The sequence below is a fragment of the Coturnix japonica genome, chromosome 10 (genome assembly GCF_054131305.1).
Source record: "Coturnix japonica strain WE chromosome 10, WE-NBRP24, whole genome shotgun sequence".
NCBI classification, from domain to species: Eukaryota; Metazoa; Chordata; class Aves; order Galliformes; family Phasianidae; genus Coturnix; species Coturnix japonica.
Genome location: NC_140672.1, coordinates 1,682,075 through 1,703,823, shown reverse-complemented (window position 1 = coordinate 1,703,823; position 21,749 = coordinate 1,682,075). Strand labels below are relative to the sequence as shown.

General features: G+C 45.2%; 3 protein-coding genes across 16 annotated transcripts in view; all 3 read right to left on the bottom strand.

Annotated features, from left to right (window-relative positions):
• The window catches only part of SLC23A2 (solute carrier family 23 member 2), a 48,075-nt gene extending 45,398 nt beyond the window's left edge, over nucleotides 1-2,677 (bottom strand). For all 5 annotated transcript variants that reach the window (XM_015882898.2, XM_015882897.2, XM_015882899.2 and 2 more), the window contains exon 1: nucleotides 2,576-2,677. The gene's annotated coding sequence lies outside the window, so the exon portion shown is untranslated. The remainder of the gene's footprint in view (nucleotides 1-2,575) is intronic.
• Nucleotides 1-16,522, bottom strand: part of TMEM230 (transmembrane protein 230) — a 32,920-nt gene extending 16,398 nt beyond the window's left edge. For 6 of the 10 annotated variants that reach the window (XR_014932224.1, XR_014932223.1, XR_014932222.1 and 3 more), the window contains exons 1-4: nucleotides 16,465-16,522; nucleotides 14,794-14,921; nucleotides 14,239-14,361; nucleotides 13,156-13,324 (exon numbers count right to left, since the gene is read on the bottom strand). Coding sequence is in view for 5 of the 10 variants with exons in the window: in XM_085510138.1 (XP_085366264.1) it covers nucleotides 13,184-13,324; nucleotides 14,239-14,361; nucleotides 14,794-14,892 (363 nt within the window). In the remaining 5 variants the exon portion in view is untranslated. Of the gene's footprint in view, nucleotides 1-4,270; nucleotides 4,643-10,069; nucleotides 10,170-12,095; nucleotides 13,325-14,238; nucleotides 14,362-14,793; nucleotides 14,922-16,464 lie in introns of those variants that run through there. The other 4 variants (XR_014932225.1, XM_085510139.1, XM_015882903.3 and 1 more) reach the window with 4 other exon arrangements.
• A 1,892-nt stretch (nucleotides 16,523-18,414) lies between these two features.
• On the bottom strand, nucleotides 18,415-21,673 carry PCNA (proliferating cell nuclear antigen). Its single transcript, NM_001323225.1, is given in 6 exon segments — nucleotides 18,415-18,961; nucleotides 19,358-19,481; nucleotides 19,780-19,974; nucleotides 20,094-20,161; nucleotides 20,744-20,841; nucleotides 21,422-21,673. Coding segments are annotated over 6 exon segments (789 nt in total). The 5' UTR covers nucleotides 21,643-21,673; the 3' UTR covers nucleotides 18,415-18,878.
• Nucleotides 21,674-21,749: the final 76 nt, after the last annotated feature.

Sequence of the window (21,749 nt, the reverse complement as noted above, 5' to 3'; positions counted from 1 at the left end):
GATCAGAAGAGTTCATCTGCAGTAGTTCAAACTGGGCCATTAGGGCAGTTAAGCAGCCACTTCCTTAGGAATCCTTACTAAAGATGCCCTCGGGTTGCTCTGAACAGCCTAGGGAGCACTCCACTAAGTCCCACTGCACAGCAGAGTAAGGAAGCCCACGCTACCAAAGAGGTTAATTAATTAATACACTTTGGGATATAACAGGAAAATAAAACAACAACATGAAGAGTCAAAGAATGAAAACCCGACCTGTCTTGTTTTCAAACTGGGAAGTAGAACTGCACACTATTGCAGCATCAGCTACTAAGATCTAAAACAAACATGGGGAAAACCCACAGCGGTATCACTTTGTGTTAGGATTGGTTTCCCCACCTCCTCAAATACTGCCAGTATCTCGAACTCCTCCCGAAGAAAACAATCTCCAGCCCAGCAACACCAACAAAAACACGCCTCTGGTTTCTCTCCTGGAATTCAAGTCCCTGTTAGCTTCAAGTACAGAAGATATAAAATCTCATATTAGCACTTGGATAGGGTTTGCTTAAAAGATAAATGAATCACAGAATCGCTCACCGACTTGCAGCCCAAATTATCCTGCTGTGTGTAAAGCTGCTTCTCCTTCTGCTTTGTTTCTGCATTGAGGATGCATGAAAAGCAATGAGAGAACACCATTTCCATCCAGCTCTTTGCATCTACTCAATGTGAGGGCCAATGCCTTTGAGAAAACACACACCAAGCCTCAGCTTAAATGAGTGTAGGGTTGAAAGACAAGTGATAGAATAGAATGGATTTTAAACCTGAAGAACTTGGCTTGTTAAGGAGCAGGTGGAACCCAACCCACCCCAGCTCCCTCCTTTATCCCCAGGGCTCTGACAAGACATTTTCAAGTCCAATTTGCATCTTTCCTAAAGCCAAAGGCTTGTTTAAACCCACGATAAAAATCTCAGGGGCTGTTGAATCTCACAGCTAACCCAAGGCTGTATTTGTTCCAGTGCAACTCCCAGTTAACACTGCTATAATTTCAAGCTATCTGGATCACGACTGGAACTTGGGCGTAGAGTTGCAAAAGCTCATCAACTACAAATCCAATTGTTCTACATATCTCCAGGATTGTTTTACAGTGTATTAATGTGAGCTACTTGCTGCAATAATCCCTTACCTCTAATGAAATCACCCAGCAGATTAAGGTGTGTGTTTCTATTGCCTTGCTCTGGCAGGGTGCAGCACTCCAACAGACTGCTCCAGCATTTGTTTTGCTTCTCCACTTGGTTTTCCAGCCTGCATCAAACTCCAGGTGCCAGCAAAACCGCTATCCAAAACAGCTCCTATTTTAAGCTTAAACTGAGTAATTTAAAGCTCACTCAAGTAAGGCAACAGCACGATGCAGGGAGGGATATACAGATGTGTTAAGCTCCAAATGAGAACAGAGCATTATATCACCAAACTGATACCTCTTGGCAGGCAATAAGATGTCCAAAATGATCACAGAAGATCTTCATCTTGTCTTAAATATGTTTGGGGATTTTTCCTCTTTCTTACCAGAATTTTCTATGGGCTCTGGTGGCAGCTGGATCCCTTTTGGGTTCAGCCCCACTCACCCCCATCTATAGAAGGGATATAGGAAGAACAGACTCTTAAAGCCTGGGCACAAAGAGCAGATCCCCAAAGCTGAGCCATCCTTTGAGCCTACAAAATGACAACGATGCTTCAAAATGAAGGGACAGGAATCTCTCTGCCCACACGCTCATCCTTTATGACAAACCCACTAACGACAGAAAGGCACAATGCAGGTATTGAGGCATTACCCGTTAGGTAATGAAACCCAACCAGAGGTTCATCAATGAGGTTTTATGTCAGGGCATTTTGTATTGCCTTCATCGCCTGGCTCCACCAAAACACACCTTAAAACAAAAGGGAACTGTGCATGATGCTGAACGGGGCTCAGAGACTGAAACAGGAATAGATAATAGAAATGCCTCGAGCTGCACAGGAAACAACACACAGCCCACAAGCTCCGACCATTTAAAAATCATAATAAGGAGAAAATAAAACCCAAGAATAAAATAAAGAGAAGATAAAATGGGATCAGACAGATGGGGGTGGGAGGGGATGGAGGGAGGGGGATGAGGGTGGGAATAACCTGCACTGCTTCACCCCATTTTCGAGCTGACGGCTTTGCCACCCATTTTGTTTCCGATAATGAAATAATTAATACACACACAAATAAATAAATAAATGAAAGACGCTTGACACCCACATCCTCACCCATAGCATGGGTTGAGGCCGCAGGTGCTCACCTCATACCCGGCTTGGAAGGGGGGAGAACATGGAGGGGGTTTAAAAAAGAAAGAAAAAAAGGGAAAGCGGATGGTAACTGCAGCCGCCAGGCCAAGGTGAGGCGCAGCCCTGCAACATGGTGGAGGCTCCCGGGTAGGAAATAGGGAGAAGAAGGGAGAGGGGTGAGGAGACGGAGGGCACCGCATGGAGGTGACAGCGGGCGGCGGAGGGACGGCGCCATGGGGGAGGCGCCCGCTGGATGGAGCGTGGCATAGAGGGGGGAAAAGGAGGACGGGCTCACCTGCCATAGCGGACTGCAATGGCGATGGAAGCTGTGATAGCAACAGCAGCGACTCCTCCACGCCAGACTCCGCACCCCTCGATCGGCAGCGAGGAGTACAGCGGGACCGGGGCCGCCCCGACAGGCAGAGCATGGGGCGGGACGGACACCGCTCCGCCCCCGACAAGATGGCGCCCGGCGCCTTCACTTATAGCCTGGCCGCCATGGCGGCCCCACAGGGATGGGGGTGATGGCTGTGGGTGCTGCGTTATGAGGCGAGTCCCCCCCCGAGGTGTATGGATGTGGTGTGTGAGGGGTTTATCTCCTGGTTCCCCATCCCCTAAAGAAAATAGTGTTGGTGTGGGTATGGGTTGCACTCAGCCCATGCTTCTTCTGGGGGTGGAGGGGGGGGGGTGAGTTCGTTGTAATTAAATGGAAAAAAAAATAAATGAATAAATGAATAAATATATAATTCCTGCGTTTCTAATGGGAGAAGTGAATGGGAATAGTGATGTTGTTCCGTCTTAAGGAAGTGAGCACCATAAGATGCCCCCCGCCACGTACACTGGAGTCTCTGGCTTAAAAGTATGGTTGTAAATCTCAATTTTTCTCAGATTTTCAGATTTTTCTGCTTGAGGAGTGATGGACACGTCAACCATGCAGTAGATGGGCTCCAGGAGCACCGAGCTGTGTGTTTCAGCCCCATGGCAGATCCCTGCTGCTCCAATAACCCACATTGGAAGAGATGTATGCCTTGTCTCTGAGCCTGTTGGCCATAAAACACTGACATTCCTAATTGATTTTGATACTGGTAACTTGCTTTACTTCTGCCCAGAGAGGTTATAGATACCCCAATCTCTGAATGGGGCTCTGGGCAGCCTGATCCAGTGGTTAGCAGCACTGCCCATGTTGAGCAGGTTGGAGCTAATGATCTTTAAAGTCCCCTCCATCCTAAGCCATTCTGTGGTTCTGTGATTCATTTTGCCCTTTTCAAGTATGTACACTTCTCAGATGTGTTGGGGCCCATTGGCTCACTCTACCTTTTATTGCCCTTCTGTGTAGCCACATTCTAATGCCATCTCCAGTAATTCCTACTTTTTCTCCCCCAACAAAGCTCTGCTTCAAGCAGCAGCACTCATTTACAGTCGATGTCCTTGAGATCATATTGACTGATGCTGAGCTTTCTTCCCAAACCAGCCCACTTTGTTATTTGATTAAGGTGCCTTGTAGCTTGTAACAGGAAACCAAGTCGATAGGAAAACCTCTGCTCTCTGGACCAGTGACACAAACTATAATCCATTGCATCATTTCACCCAGACCTGCAGTTCTCTGTTGATCTTCCAGGTCTTTGCCTTAATAGTTGCTGTTTGCGGAGTTCAGCTGCTCCGAGTGTTTACTGAGTATTTGCTCACCAGCTGGTCTGACCCCTTCCATCCACTGCCCATGTAAAGAGGGTTTCATCCGATCCCACTAAAACCCAGGAGCTTATTTTAAGACTGTGGACTCTTTGAGGCCCCTGGAGCATTTGTGAGTCTTATCCTTGTGCATCATTCAGTTCCACATTCACTGAGGTGCTCTCCTTGCTAAGCTTCTTTAGGCTTTCAAATTAACCATATGGAGGACTATACAGGACACAGATAAGTCACAAAGCATCTTTTCTGCTTTGCATGCTCCCAACTATGGGTATCGATCCCTAAGCATTACTCAGTGCTTGGCTTTAACCCAAACATATACATATATTTAATTGCAGCTTTTAAACGTTAATAGACTTTGTTTGTGAGGGCAGAGGAGCGTGCAGCCATGATAAAAGAGATGTTTTAGTACTGCAAGATTGATTGAGACTGCAGCAGTTTCACCACTGACAGGAGTTTGTATAGGAAGATGGATTGGATGTATCCAGTGATTCAGTCTCCCTATGAGGACTTGTCGTGTTCAGAAATCAATGTCAGAGCCACAGCTCGAAGATTTCTTTCAAATCCAGATTCACAAATAAATGTTCTAACTTTGCCAACGTGGCATCCCTCAGTTGAAGACTGCAGAGTGAAATACGGGTAAGCCAACAAGAGATCTGCAAGTTCACGAGCCAGCCTGAAATTTAACAGATAGAGACCTCAAGGTCGAAATAATTACAAGGACAAGCAAAGGAAGGATGATAAATATGGATTTAGTGCTCTAAAAATTGAGTTGGACACCATTAGATCACCTGGATCCGTGGGCTCAGGCCCAGCAAAAGGACTTTCAGGCCTTTGTTCCTATGAAATACCTGTCCATATACAACACATCTCCCATATCCATCCTGTAACTGCCCTAACTGCCTAAATTCCTATAAGTACTCTTAAAATGCTCAGTTCCTCAGCTAAGATGAACAGTCCTGTAGTCCCGATTCCTCCCACTGTGCTTTGTGCATATCAGAGATTACGCTTGCTTTCATCATGCAGGATAAATATGATAGTATTAATGTAATCACAGCAGTAACAAGTAGGGAATACAGAGCACGTTGTGTTTTCTGCCAGCTTAAATCACTGGAACACCTCAAAAACAGCATGCAAGTAGGGGCTTGATTTTGTGGAGAGTTTGTGCCTATGTGAAACTAGAAGTCTGCTGAGCTGGGTTGTCCTTCTCTGCAGCCAGAGAATGCAATATTATTATGATAGTCAGGGTAACTAATGAGTATGTTCCCCAAGCGTGCCAGTTTGGTTTGTTTCTTCATGGCTCTGTGAAAATAAAGTGGTAAGGACAGGACTGCAGAAGGTCAGGGCTTTCTTGAGATGCAGTGCGTAGGTTTAGTGGCATAAATTGAAATGCTGAAGTCTTTTTGGCTGGCATCTCCTCTGTTTACTCAAAATTTCCCAGTTTAAACTGAAACGTCACCTCCATTTGGACATGAGTCATTGATGTGAGGACAGGATCTCTGAAAGAGTAAATTACAACCTCAGATCCAGTTATATCTAGAGGTGGTTGTTTTGGGGCTGGGATCTGTAGGAATTTTCCATCTGTCTATCTTATGTTGTCCAAAAAATAAAAAGGCAAGACAATTAAATTATTACAATAATACAGAAGTTTGCCTTAATCACATTAACAGTATTTCCTATGGATCCCATAGGTGGTGTTCAGGAGTTTAGAACTACCCAGCATGGACCGTAAGCATGGACAATAAATAGACATATCTCTACTGGATTGCATGAAATACAAACAAACCCTCCTGGTATTTCCACAGCTGCCTAAGAGGAGAAAGGAGCCTGAGAAAGGGCAGTTTGTAGATCACCAGCTGTGATGGTTTTTCTTCTTCTGGAGTATGGAGTAAGTGAAGACAGCACTGAACTGAGCAGAGACTGGATTTCTATTCTATAAGGTAAAAAAAAGCCCTAAGATATGCTGTCTACCACCACCTAGTGGAAAATACCACTTCAGTTTTCCTTGACCTACATAGATTGGTAATTGATCTTGTGGGACGGTCCCAACTTGATTGCTGGTTTATTTCTCACCCCCATAGTGCTGTATGGGATTAGAACGAGCAACAAAACACATCCTTTCTAAGAAGTATTTTAAGAACTTAACAATGTACTTCCTGATCTGAGCTAAATCCTCAGTTTTGTCATCTGCAAAATGGAGATTCTAAGACCCAGGAAGAGTTTTATGAGGTTTAATTAGTGCAGAGTGCTCTTAATAGCAATAGGTCTTTTTGGTCCAAGGATTTCAGACTGCTTTGGTCCAAGTACTCAAATTACTGAGGCATCAGCCAGCAATGCAAGAGGGAGATGTACTGCTGTGCTTGCTATATAGAAAGATAAATAGCAGGGCCTGCAAAAGTTACTTGCCAGAATTCACATAATAAATCAATAAGCAAAGAGAAGAAAAATTATGCTTAGCTGCAAAACTGTTGGATCTCATTAAGATGATTTTCCCTCTGATAGCTTTTAGAGAGCGGAGATCCTCCTTGGCTTTTGTGCATGCAAATATTCTGCAAATGGAGTCCAGAGTTTCAGATCACATTAATGCACGGACTGCACAGGCTGGCAAATGTGGGGAAGTGCAATTAATAGGGAATGCTTACAGTAATATTAACTCAACCGGACAGCTCGTGCTCTGGATGAGATGCTAATTTTCTTGATGCTGTTTTGTCTGGTACCTCAGGAGCTGTACCAAAGAGATGGGACTGAACTTGCTCAGAAGAGGAACTGTAAGAAACGCATGGATAACAGCTCTGGACATTTTTGCTTTGCTGGTCCATGTTCACATTGGTGTTTTGCTTGCAGCCACCCATCAGATGAAGCCTGTATCACTGGGAGCAATGATGTCCAGGCAGGAGACAAGCTGAGTTTTGCCATCTTTCATCAAATTCATGAGTGGCTGCTGTTCAAAGCTGTAGCAGTAAATGGAGCTTCTGTTGACAAATGTGTATAGACAGAGCCAGGCCAACAAGTGACTTAACTCAGTTCCAAAAGGGTGTGGACATGGTGCTATGTGAAAATCACTTAGAAGTCCATTAGAGGAGTTTTGCAGCACAGTGTGAAATAGGTTACGTTAAGTCACCTCCATTTGGAATGCAAGTGAATATCCTTTACAAAGCAAAGTTTATTTGTATCTCAGAGAAGTGATAGCAGACAATCCCTGTCTTAACTTTTTCATTACTTCCACAGTCTTTTCAGGGAGGAAGGATGGTCTGGGATGCTGTCATTGCTTTTATCTGCCATCTCCCCGTGACTCATTTAGTTCATCACATGAACGCGTGGTAACAGAAACAAGCAGTGATGTCAGGAATGATAGAAAAGTGGTTGTTGCGGAATCAATCCCCTCCAGCAAGTGGCAGAAGACAAAATAAAATGAGTGTAGCACTGAGGCATGAGTCAGAGCTGGAAACAGCACCACAACAAGCCCTCTAAAAGCTTCTTCTGAAATGGAGCTGTGTGAACCACGCTGGGTGGATGCTTTATGGGAATCATCACTCACTTGGCTGGAAGAACTCCCTTAGGCAAGAGGGATTGCTGAGCCCAAACCAGGGCTCAGTGGGCAAATGGAGAGCTGGAAACTGTCTGTGGCTATATTTTTTAGTTCCTTCTTTCCCTGACAGCTGAACTAACACTTGTCACAGGAGTGCAAACTAGGCAATTACGGCAAGCCTGGATGCCACAAGGCTGGATGGGCTCGCTATTTATAGTTTCCTACTAAGGGAGCTTTCCCACTGTGCCACTGTACACAGAGGTTAAGGTACAATCCATGTCTTGAAGGGCTCGCAGTCCAGATAAAAATAGAAAAAGGAAGGAGAAGCAGCCTCTTGTGATGAGAGCCAAGAGGAGATGAAAGGACAAAAAGGAAATCCACAGCAGAGCCTGGAACAATGAATTCCAACTTCTCCCCAGCAAACTGCCCTTCCTCTGGTTAACTCCTTCCCTGCTTCAAGTCTGACCTCTCTGCTACCCATCAGAATTAGTGCCAGTTTGATATGTCAGGAAGAGGAGCTTTTCCACGTTCTGCCTTGTCTTCCCACTGTTCAATTATTTTCCCTCCAGCAGATGTGGAGAAGGGACGTGCACCCAGCCTGTATCCCCTCCTGGTTCAATGCTTCCATCCTAATGAAAGAAGGATGGGAAGCATCCTGGTGTGCTGACCCTGCTCAAGGAATGATAACCCCCCTGGAGAGCAGCGGGCTATCAGCTTCAAGCATTCACTGCCTCAGACAGCTGTGGATGTGATTCAAAGATAGACGTTCTCCTTTGTTTCATGTAAGGATTAAAACAGGAGCTGGTTGTAAGTTGAACTCTGCAGTATCTTCTCAGCAATTGGAAATGTGGCCACACGACAAAGAGAAAACCTTTGCAAATCTAGATTCTTTGTACAAATATAGTACTCAAGGTTGGAGACCATTCACTGGCCTATTTGTAGCCAAGCATTTGAAACGTTGCATTGCAATCCAGCCCCTGTTCTCATGCAGTAAAATACAAAGAGTCACTTGACTTACAGTATCAAGTACAGAGAAAATGAGATACCTGTCTGGAAAAGAGCCACTTAACATAGCGGTGAAGAAGTCTTGCTTCTACTTGTACTGTTATTACTGAGAGGCAATAAAAGTAATATTGTAGAAGCTGGTAGGCTTTCTATAGTGATTTTAATGGAAATAACTTACAGAAAATGGTGTAATGATGCTAATAAGTATTTGCTTGTTTAAGGGCCTGTGATCTTTTACTTTCATACTGCATATACTTGTATTAAGCACAATGCAACCTATGACAAATACAACTGAAAGTTGGGATGCAGCACAATGAAAATGCTGCACCCCATCAACAAGAGAGAAAAGAGGTATTTGCCCACAGCAAGAGCACATGAAAAGCACTGAGATGAACGTTAAGCCCCAGGTCTCTCAGCTTCTCCTTTTAAGAGACATGCTCCATGTCCCTGATCATCTTTGTAGCCTTCCACTGGGCTCCCTTTAGAATCCCCCTATCACAACAGCAAGACTTTGTGTACCACGCATTTCTCACTAACAAGGAAAGGTGAAATCCGTGGCTGACAGGTTAACAGCATGATTTGCAGCAACAGCTTAAATAAATGGTTGCAGGCACAAACGAATAGCAGACAGCTAATCCTTTAAAGGCTTAAGTGCAGCTACTACTGCAGTCCAAGTAAATATGTCAAAATAAAATTAACTAGTGGTGACTGGTGGATTTTCTTCTTTATTTTTGCAAGCCCAGGCTTAAATGGTGATTCCTCCACAGGATTTATGCTTTCAGTGCCAAAACTGCCATTTTGCAGGAGTAGAAGGTGCCTCCTCAAAGACAATTAATTGCAGTGTTGTTCCTTACTGTAATTGCAGCAGGACTGGGAATGTTACAGATGAATCTTGCAGGTCTGTGTTACCATCAGAGAGACATCAATGGCTCAGTGTCCAACACAAGTACAGCATAGAGGAGCTGTTTGCTTCCTGGTTCTTGCCATAAGATCTGCCCGTGGCCACAGAAATAATGGCCTTAATAATGGCCTTACTTCCAATTAAAAGGTTTTTCTTAACACCTTCATAGACAGAGGTCGAAGCAGGAAGGCAAAAACCTCAACACAAACTATACCCAGCCAGCACAAAACAAAGCCTGAGACTGGAGAAGAAAAACACCCAGATGAAAGCAGCAAAAGGTCAATGAAATGACTTGAAAACAATCATTTATAATCCACAATCAACCCTTTCCCCCCCACCCCCCCCAAGATTCTTTCTTTCCCTTTACCTTGACCTTCAACTCCATCTCAGAACAAAGCCAATTTTCTTGTGAGGGAGGAATCTCCCATGGTCCACCAAACTGTCTGGACTATTTTTAGTTAAACACAGCATTCCTAAGAATCTCAAGCTGCTTGTGTATTAAGGAAGGAGCAAGGAAGCCCTGTGACCACACACATCAACAATTCACACGGCAAGCACAGAACACAGAATGCCAGATGGGCTTGAATGCAGAGCTCTTGGAGAAAGAACAGAGTTTGCCTGCAGTTTTCAGTAGATAAAGGAAGGGAAAATGGACAGCTTGCACTTACCCACTAAAATGATGAGCTGCAGCTCCACAGCACAGCAATGGGAAATCCACCCAGTGGAAAGGCAGAAGTCAAGATTTGAAGGTGCTTTGCAGGTGGAGATCTTGCTGGGAGGAGCAGGGCAGATGCCCAAAGGGAAGGGTGAGGAGAAAGCTTAAGGTAGCAGCTTAGGGAGAGGCAGAAGATGTGAGGAGTGGTTTTATGAATGAGCTGATGTCGGGGACTTTTAAGGACTAAGCACGAGGGGGAGGAGTGAGGAGAAACTCGTTTAGATCTCAGCATAAGCGGAGTGTAGCACAAATCTGATTAGATGGGACAGAACTGTAGTGCCGAGTCATTTCTTCCTGCCTTGCAGGGTTTTCATGTCATCTTTTATGCTAAGCAAAATCCATACTGCCATAAAAGCAGCATTACAGCACTGAGCCACTTAGTGGCAAACGCCGCTGAATTTGGCTAACTGCAGCTGGCAGAAGGAAAGCAGACCCCAACCATAATAGGGTCTAATCTGAGATGCCACTGTCGATTGTGATATTTTAACAAACGAAATACTCATTTTAAGGCTAAATTTAGAGCACATTGGTTGTATCCAACATGCTCCAAGTGAGTCATCACATTCTCTCCCCCTCATTTCCACAGATGTTTCACATGATTTCTGCTAATATATTTTAAGGACTAGAATCAGTGACAACCACTCCTTTCTGCTGATAGCCCTCAACCAGCACAGCATCCAGGCAGACCTCAAGGATCAGCCCAGGCTGTAGCTCAGGCCTTAGGGCTACTCCAGAGTCAAACAATCATATAAATACACCATACCACAGCAATAGGACATCACTGAGGATATAAATTCAGGTGCTCATAAAATAGAGAAGCCTTAACTCTGGGTGCCTGCTCTTGCTGCAGAGCTTCTGTGTATAACAATACCCCTTTGAGCCCTATAAATGCCGACTATTTTTATCTAAGACAGCTGCCTTGCCCAGAACGGATGATGCTCAATACAGGAGACAGCAATTTGGTATTATCCTCATCCATCAGTGCTCGGCCTGTGCCTTGCTCTCATTGGTCAAGCTGTGCTCTAGAACCAGAAATTTCTTCATATCCCAGCATTCAGGCACCAGAACAACAGTGTATGGGTCTCTGCAGCCCCTCTGCTCCTCTTTTTCTATCTCAACTTCCCTTCCCCTTCCTGTCCCTTTTTCCCAACCCAAACAAACTCACGTTCTTATCCCCTTATAAAGGCTGATTCATGATTTGACGTCAGCAGCAGCAGCATTTCTGGCTAGACCCAGATTTAATTGAGGGATTTCAGCTGCTGCTGAGTGGTGGTGACATCTGGGAAGCTGGGCTGCCATCGGGAACACAAGACCAGTGATGGCCAAGGCCAGCATGACGCAGCAGAGCAGGGAACATGCGTAGCTGTTGCCTTGGGAGGAGGGAAGGGAAAAGGGAGATCCTGAATTCAATCAGTTATTCCTCAGAGTGTATCACCAGGGCACGCATAGGCCAATGAATCAAGTCAACCAAGGGAATAACAAAAAGAAGACCTTGGCTCAGGCTCTGGCTTTGATCTAGAGCATTGAAGAAAGAATGGCAAAGTGAAGAAGGAAAAAGTGAATCCTGGGCTTCCAAATCACAGAATGTCCCAGGGTTAAAAGAGACCTGAAAGATTATCAAGATTCAACCTCTCTGCCTGAGTTGCCACCCACCATTTCAGGCTTCTCAGAGCCCCCATCCAACCCAACCTGGCCTTGGCACCCACAGCTTCTTTGAGCAACTTAATGAAGCATCATGCCACACCTAGGGCACTGCACTGCTGCTCTACACAAGGGTAATTACTGATTCAAGTGAGCATGGGGTCCTGCAAAGCAGTTGGAGCTGTTGTGAAGCTGCTGGCTCAGCAAAGCTTATTGCTGATTGTAGCATCAGAAACTGGAAGCAGTAAGCAACAGCATATTCAGCTCATTGCCCAGAACCATTTTTAGACTACAATGAAATCTGTAAAGGTGAAAAAGATGAACTTATGATTGGTACATAGGAGACAGAGAAGTTTATTTGTGTTGAACACATATACTTGCATCTTGCATTTCTGTGTCTTGTCACATAGTTGTGATGTGGTTCAGTTCAACTTCAGAGACAGAGCTTTGACTTTGCATCAAGTAAAGAGTGACCAAGCTGTTTCCCCTGAATAACCTACAGCTGAAGCTAGCAATACAATACAAACAGGATTTACCCAATACAAACTATACAGACTTGCTTTTTGCTGGTTTAGGGAGTTATTAGCAACATATCATCTACACAAGGACAAAATAATCCCAAATACACATACAGTTAGAATTCAAGTGTCTGCAATACCCACACACCAAGCAAAACCAAGATTTAGGTATTGAGACTCTTCAAGTTCTGGTCCAATTCTTCTCCCTGTCTCTACTTGCTCTAAAATAATAAGTAAAATCCAGACATAGTCAGTCCTTCTGGGGGATAACAAGTTGATTTTGCCATAAGTGAGAATGGCTTGAAGAACAGCCTGCTTCTGAGAGATGTTTGCTGAGCAAATAGGACTGGTCAGTGTAATGATGAATTGCACAGCAAATGCAATATGTTCAAGTTCGCTCATGCAAGTTTGCATTTGACTTCCATTACTCCAGACAAGTGCAATACAAGTAAACTGGAATAAATTTGGATGAGTAGAGGGCAAAAAACCCACAGTGAGATACAGTGTTTGCAACACTAAACCCAAGGGGAGCCACAATCTCTCAACAAACAAACAAACAAATGACAAAACCCTTTGAAACAGTTAGAAAAACAAATAACTTTACTGATGGAACTGTCTGACTTATCTGCTTTTGGAGAATGGCTACAATTGCTTTGCCCAGGAACTTCTTATAAACAACCAGCATCATACAACCAAGAGGAAAAATACAATAAATCACATGTTCTTCCCACCTAATGTTGCAATCCTTTTGGTCACTTCCACATTTAACCCCCCATCCCCACAGCATTTTCAAAACCAGGAAGATGCATCTTGTGACTGACATGCTCCATTTACAGGCTCCCTCTAATATTTAGGGTCGCAAGCAGCTCTTAACACTAACCTAATGGTAATGCTGTCCAGAGCGTGATTCAGTCATCAAAATCTGGGATGTCATCATAGGAATAGCCCCGGTAGCCTTTGGAAGCATAGTATGCAATGCGCAGGTGGTAGAAGCCTGGCAGGAATACGAGGATCCCAATGATGAGCACAGGGATGGCACGGTCTGTTCCCTGCAGCAGAGAGAAGAGCAATGTGGGCCATCAGGAGGGATTTGTATTGAGGTCTTTTTCTTATTCATCTCTATAGGGTCAGCCCCCAAAAAATTCAACTCAAATCAGAAATTTCTCCAGCTTTTTCATGCTAAGTTCTGATAATCTCCCTGATCTGCTCCTCGCTACAGGAAACCTCAACTGAACTTTTCCTTTGGGTAGGAGGGGTGGCTCCTGCTGACACTCTCGCATTACAAAACTGCCAACCACAGGCTGGGTGCTGAGCTCTTGGCTAAGATCAGCTCTCCTATCAGCACCCAGACTGCTTCTGATACGACCAAAATGCTGCTGCTTCCACACTGATAAGCAGCAGCTGCCAACTGTAAAGCAATTCCATCCTGCACAAGGCAAAAGGTGAAGTATGCCAAGCACAGCGTCAATGGCAAGCATCAGATCTGCTTTCAGTGGATCACAAATGTAGAGAGAGGAGATAATTAGTGCTGTATGGTGATCAAGTATCCCCTGCAGAAGCATTAGATCTTTATTAGAAGTGTGATGATCCCAGCGTTATTTCCACCAAGGCAGTAATGTGGCATTAAAATGAAACCACACTAACAAGCAGGACATAGAAACTCAACCTATCCTGGCAGATACCCGTCCAGTCCGGAGCTCCAAACATGAGCTAACTAGAGACCTCAAGGGATGGATATTAGGAACAATTTCCACTCAGAGAGTTGGACTTGATGATCTTAAGGGTCTTTTCCAACCTGAATGATTCTAAGGTCGATTCTATGACTCTAAATAGAGCTGTCAGCAAACAATGCTGCTTACAGACCTTTAGTGCTGAGTTTCTGCTCTGAAATTACAGTTCATGGCAGGCTCTGGGAGAGGCAAACATTATAGAACTAGAAGAGAGATGTAATCAATCCACTTACGCCTTTGCTAATGTATCCTGCCAAGAGGAGGGCTCCGATGATAATGAGAAAAGTTCCAATCATGAAGAGCACAACAGCCAACGCAATCGCCTTGTAGGGGATTTTTGGTGGGCTCTTCTTGAACTGGATAGAAAAAAAACCCAAATGTTAAGCAGCTCATCTCAGTTTTGTTCCTCTATAACCACGGCAGAGATGTGAATATCACAGCTGGCAGAGGACAAGAGAAACCATTGCTGCAGCCTCCCTACAATGAAACCTGTCCATACATCCGCAGCTCTCTGGGGCAGCATTTATACCCATTGCTCTGATTTTCATCCCCCTCCAAATAAATGAAGCTGACTCTATTTATTAAACTAGAAGCCTTATTTCCAATTGAGCTCTGTGGGTTTTCTGGAGCAGAAGGGCTGAAATTCTATGATTAGATATGGTGAGGTTGGACTTGATATTTTGGATACCTTTCCCAACCTTCATGATTCTATGAGTGGGCATGATGATGATGGGTTGACAGTAGGAATTTAGTTGCAGAACAAAGCAGTTTTCTCCCCCACATTTTACCTGCAGGTCAATATATCCATCATCAGTGCTGGCAAGTTTGGAATATTTGACTTTGCTACTGGGAATCCCAGCAGAGAGATTCGTTCTTGACGGCATCATTACAGTGAGGCCTGGGCATCAACTAGAACCTGGGAAACAGCAATAGACAAAGAAGAGTGAGCTGGATGATGGGGTCTGATGTGGGTTATGTTTCTTTTCAAACAAAGCTTTGTATCTAAGCCTAAATTGTAAAGACATGAATGTGCTTCCTCCCTGGCCAGGCTGGATAAGGCTGTGAGCAGCCTAGTCTGGAGGGAGGTATTCTTGCCTATAGCAGGGGGTTGGAACTTGATGATCTTAAAGGTCCCTTCCAACCCAACCAACCAATTTTATGGATTCTATGATATAAATGCAAAAGACAAATTTGGATTTGTCAATATTTGAAAACAAAGTTAATGTAGGATGTGTTTCAAACCTCATACAGGTTCCAGAATAATATCCCGTGTGTAAATTGGCTCTTGCTGCACAAGGAGGCCACGCTTCCTGCTGCAGGATGTCTGAGGTCTACCTATTTCTAAACAGGATCATTAGCAAACAAACCCAAACCAGAACTGAACAAAGCAGCTTTTCAACCAGACGGATATTTTGCAATAGATCCATTTTGGGGGGGTGAGGGAAAAAAAATGGTAAAACAAAATAAAACCAATGTGAAATGGAGCTATCATCATTGGGATAGCTTGAGGTTTGAGTCAGAGGGAGCGTGATGGGTGGGCAGTGGGTGAAGCAATCAAAGGGCAGGAAGGGGCTACAAACCATAGGTCACTTCTCTATCCAGCTGTAAGGCAGGAAGCATTCATTTACTCTGTGTGCAGCCAGGCATTGGTAAATACAATGCATTGGTAAATCCATCCTTCTTAAATGCAACTTTCATTTAAAATAATAAACCAAAAACCCAACATTCTGATCTTAAACCCTCCCACCTCTTCAATATGTACTTCTTTTGCTTCTCATGGAAGGGAAAAAATATACATATGTATCCCTATTGAGAGTAGGAGGATCACCCCCCTATGGGGCAGCAACACGCCTCCTCAGCCCTTCAAACATCCCTTTTTTTAGCTCTTATCCATCCCTTTTTTTGCTCTTTGAACCCAAAAGCCCTCAGAGACTCCCGTGTGCCCACGGGGTGGAAGTGCAGAAGGGGAAGAAGACAGAAAAGCACATTCAAAGCTTAACAAATATCCCCGCTCGGCCCTGTTGAGCCCTGGGATGGTTTCTGCTCCCTGTCTCATTGCTCAGGGTCTGTTTCTCAGTTGCCTCTAAGGGATTACGGCTGATTGACACAAACCATCCCTGCTCTCGCCGTAGCTCAGGCTATTAAGGATGAATGCACAACGCTCCCTTGGACCCCTCATTAAAGGCTATTTTCAAGCCCAAGCAAAATGTGGCACTTCAGGCCAAAGTCCCATTCCTCCCCTAGAGATCCCCAGTACACATTTCTACCCTCATTGCCAGGAGCAGGGAGGGGAGCAGGATGTCATTTCCTGCCCCGCGCTGAGCTCAACGCCGACGCAATGCACCCAACCGACCCCAATACAGCTCCCAAATGGACTCCCTGCTGCTAAACCCACATCACCCCCATCAAATCCCCCCAAATCTCAGGGGTCTGCGAGGTTATAATGAGCAAAGAGTTACCTATGGCTCACCCTGCTGTTCACAGCCATTGCTTCCACCGCCGCCTCCTGGCCACGCCAACCCAGGAAGTTTATTGCAATGATGGCTGTTTCCTTCCAGGTTATGGCAGCAGATTTGCTGGCTCAGCTCTGCAGGGTTATTTTGAGCCTGGTGCTGAGGATTGGCAGCTGAAGGGCTCAGAGAGAAGTGGGGCTGGCAGTGTGGGTACATCTGCTCCGTGCTATCTGCTGCACATTGCCCTGCATATAAAAAGGAAGCACTGGGTGTCACTGAACTGTGAGCACAGCACAGCCCTCTGTCAGTCATACACATTTAACAGGCAAACCAAAGCCAGGACGTTATTTAAAGCATCTGTATTAATTAGCAGCTGTTGGTTGTTCAGCATCTGGTTATGGCAATGGCCAAGTGAATATTCACACACCCGGCTGATGTAGGGGTTTAGAGGAAGGCACAGCCACAAATCAAACACAGGCAAACAGATGATGCTAAAAGGGGTTTCCTACCATGAAAAACTACTCAGTATAATTGTTACAGTAATAAGTAATGAAACCACATGGCTTATTTCTACATATTTATGGATGGAACAGCAGAAATAAGAGGTCAGCGACCCCCACTGCAGCAGGAGGTGGCACAAAAAGCCATTAGCTTCTAACACAGCACATCAGCAATATTGAATCCTATTTCCATCCTGGATCTTTAATACCCCACTGAAGCACTTAATTGCACTTGGGGGGGGTACAATGGCAACCCAAGGTGAGCAGCATTACATTGGGGTTAAAGAACCCCATCCTTCCTTATGGACAGTTCCTATGCATCAACTGAACTGCTGCTCTTTTAGGGCAGGTGTTGCTTGCCCTAAAAGAGATCTTATATATATAATATGAGATCTAAAATGTTTCCTACTGGAAAAGATGCACTGCTTGAGTTTAGAATGAAGAGCAATGGGTCTGCAATTCCCACCACCAACCTCTGACTATGGGCTGCTTCCAATGAGAGCAGCCCCGTCATTCTGACACAGCAAAATTGGTTGCCTGATCATTACTGCCACCTCGTGAAGGTCTGCTCCACAAGGGTTTACCCAGCTGTCCTGCTTATGGCAGTTCACACACAGGATATATTAGTGGGGATGATCAGTGGGGAAATATAGCACCTCGTGGAAGAACTATGAGCACAGCTGCAGATCAAGCCAACCAGAATTGCTTCTATGTTTCTCCATGTTCATGTATGGTGGAGTCAGCAAGGATTTAGATGGACAACAGAAATGGAGTTAATGAAGAAAAACGGGCTTATCCAGTACTTCTCAAAGCCAATTCCCACCATCCAGCCACAAAGCACACAGGAATTCTGGCATCTCCATGAATGGTGATAACTCAAGTAAAGCACTCCTTAAATAAAGCATTCTCAGTGTAGGTGAATGCAACGCACTTCTCACATGTAGGGCAAAGACACCACAGAAACAGGAGAGCAATAACAGCAGAGCCAGAAGTACAACTTTCCAACCCAGGTTTCAGACACTGTGACACCACAGACTTCATTTAAAACACAAATGGCAGCCACACGATCAGTCAGTGCTGGAACAGGCAGGTGTTCAATAGGCAAATCCTCAACGTTATTTAACACATTTCACAAACCAGTTCCACTGGAACAGGTTGCCCAAGGAGGCTGTGGATGCTCCATCCCTGCAGGCATTCAAAGCCAGGATGCATGTGGCTCTGGGCAGCCTTGGCTGCTGGTTGGCAACCCTATACATAGCATGGGATTGGAATGGGATGATCACTATGGACCTTTTCAACTCAAGCCATTCTAGGACTCTAAACCTCACAGGCTTCAAGCATCACTGGTGGAATAGCTAAGTGAGATTTCCTACCTCCTTCAATTCAATGCTTTAACAGAGGGACTTGTACATCAGCACCACTAGACAAAGCAGTGACAGAACCGCTCACACTGAAGTAGGATAAAAACCATGTCGTTATTTTTTTATTTCCATGTTTCAGTTAGAATACCAGCTTCAAAAATAAATCAAGTAAGGGGAAAAGAAACTTGTGGCATCGTTAAACAGCAACCCTATAGCCAACTACAGTTCCACAGGTGAAAAGTCTAGGAACCATCTTTACTCTTAACACAAGTTAAGAGGAGCACTTGACCTAAAGACAGCATCTAAGAGATTACTGCAAGTATAGGCATAGGTTAGGAAAAAAACAACAACCACGTTCCTATTTCAAATGACATCGGTATAGCAAAATAGCAAGTCGAAAAATATTTACAGAGATATCTACAGAACATTCTGAACAGTGCTGGGATTCGATGTTGCAACGCACTGACATTTCTAGTAATGTGGAGGACAGCAGATTTCCTTCTCCAAGCTGGTTGTGCCTCCAAGAGCTGAGCAGATCTCCCCCTCAGTCCCAGTGCAGTTAAGAGCCTTCTTGCTGGTCTTCAATCTTTGGAGCCAGGTAGTATTTTAAGTGTCCCATATCAGCGATCTTGTATTCCACAACTGGTAAAGAAAAAAAGAGCATTCAGAATGTTCTTTGTAAAAGCAGTTAGATACATTCCTAATGGAGCTTGGATAGCAGTAAGACAAAGGGGAATGGTTTTAAACTGAGATGGGGAGGTTTAAGTTGGATATTAGAAGGAAGTTTTTCCACCCAGAGAGTGGTGATGCACTGGAGCAGGTTGCCCAAGGAGGCTGTGGATGCCCCATCCCTGCAGGCATTCAAGGCCAGGCTGGATGTGGCTCTGAGCAGCCTGATCAGCTTGTTAGCAACCCTCCACATAGCAGGGGGTTGGAACTGGATGAGCATTGTGATCCTTTTCAACCCAAACCATTCTATCATCCTATGATCCTAAGGCAGATTCTACAAGGTTTTCAAGGATCACTGCTTGTACTTACCCAGAGGAACATCTGCAGACATGCTGAGCGTTACTGTAGGTGACAGGGGGGTGGCTTTGGTAAAAAAATTCAAGTACCTCAGAGCAAAAGTCAACTGGACTGGCTCATTCATTTCTATTGTAACCTGGAAAAAACATCAGCCAGATCAAAGTTTGGTAAAGGCAAGTTGCAATTAACTCCCCCCCCAAGTTTCTCAAATAATTCAGCACCACAGACCTAGGCACCACAGACAGTGCCAATCCCCACACAGCTCTGTGCAGGGCTGCTTGCAAACCCCACAGCTAACAAAGTGCCAGCAAGGATTCATTGACTTGGTTCTATAGATCAGAGAAATACTGGATCCAGTGATCTACTTTAGCCCCCAACAGTCATACCAGTAGAAACCTCAGCACAGAAGAGACCACAGTAACCATTCAACTTACAGCTTCTTCCTCTTTGTCCACATTACTGGTCTGTGACAGCTTGATGTTTCCATTTCCTAACTCTCCATTAGCTGAGAATTTCACCCCATCTTTTGCACAGGAGATGACAACAGCATCACCAATGTGGCTGAGGTCTCTACAGATGCGTGCAAATTCAGCAGAAGGCATTTTCACTACACAACTGTATTCTTGTTCCTGGAAAAGAAGAGATAAAACTTACACCAAATAGCCTTAGGACTTCAGAATTCTAAGTCTGTACATGAGGAAAACATGCTGTCCTAAGAGTGTATGCAGTCATTCAAACAACTACTTACAGGAATTCCAAGCTGCTCCACATCGAGGTCCATAAGCTTCATCTCATAATCAGAAACCTTTTCCTGATCTATGGAAATAAAGCATAGTTTGACCGAGTGTTTCAGAAAAGTTATCACCCTGAGTTTAAACGTTGCCCAGTCTTTTCTTCCAAAAAAAAAAAGACCTTAATGGTGACACCAGGATTCACCTTTCTTGGTGACCTAAGGAGCCTTCTGGAGGCTGCTAGAGGAAAACAGGCTGCCAAGATGAACCTGTGAGCATCTTTATGTAGCTCAGAAATGATTTTCTTGCAAGGAGTATTAGCAAGGTACATTTTTTTTTACTCCTCCAAAGCATTTTAAGTGTTTAAAGACTCCACAGAATCACAGAATGACCCGGGTTGGAAGAGACCTCAAGGATCATGTAGTTCCAACCCCCCTGCCTAGCAGGGCCACCAAACATACACATTTACTGTATCAGGTTGCCCAGGGCCCTGTCCAACCTGGTCTTGAACACCTCCAAGGACGGGGCATCCACAACCTCCCTGGGCAGCCTGTTCTAGGGCCTAACCACTCTCCTAGTGAAGAACTTCCCCCTATGTTTTCTAATAGCAAACTCCCTAAAAAACTCCCTGTTTTCTAATAGCAAATGAGTCACAAATACCACTCACTTGGTGTTTCGAACACTAGAGCCAACGTATCCGCGTTGTCTTCTGCTCTGAGAGTTATGATGTCTTCATTTCCAGCACACTTCAGTATCTTAGACATGCTAGAGGAAGAAGACAAAGTTATACAACAAAGGGTTATAAACAGAGCCTGAATGCCTACCACTTATCAGGGAGCGTTAAGCACATCTAATGGTCTATTGGGAATAGCAGATGCTGTGTGTTTTGCATTAATCCCACACGTTGCCATTGCACTGAGAAACCCTCTAGCTTGCTGGCCGCCAAGCACACGGACTGGCATTGAGCTGATAAGGTAAGAAAAGCAGGGTTGGAGATAACAGGGCTGGAGATAAGCAGGACTGGAACTTGTGTGTGCAGGAGGGGCTGCAGCGCCATGGCTTTTCCCCGCCAAACTTTCCCGCCACAGCGTGGCGCGCTCAGTGACGTCACGGCTGCCGGCGCGCCGCGCGCGCGCTGCGAAAAACGGCGCGAGAACTGCGAGGAGAAAAAAGGGGGGGGGGGAAATGAGGCCTAAAAGCGAATTTGAGCCCAAATAAACCAGTTTCCACACGGTATGAGACCCAAACAGCGCACATTTCCCCTATATCCCTTGTCTAAGTAGGGCTTGCTCCCTTCAGCACCACAAGGCCGCGTCCAGGCCCGGTGCGGCCCACCCGCCGTTACCTGTTGAGGTTGACGCCCATAGCGATGTTCCGATCGCAGCGGTACGTGTCGAAACCCTCAGAGCGCAGCGTGAGCTGCACCAGGGAGACGTGAGACGAGTCCATGCTCTGCAGGCTGATGCCGCCCGAACCCAGATCCCAGCACGCCTCGGTGATCAGGTCCTTCAGGGCTTCCAGAACCCGTTTGAGCACCGAGCCCTGCACCAGCCGAGCCTCAAACATCCTGACAACAACAGCAGCAACGACAACCTACAACTGCACCCACACACGGCAGGCCGCCGACTGCAGTAGCCCGCCAAAGTCACCCTTATATACCCCCCTCACGCCCC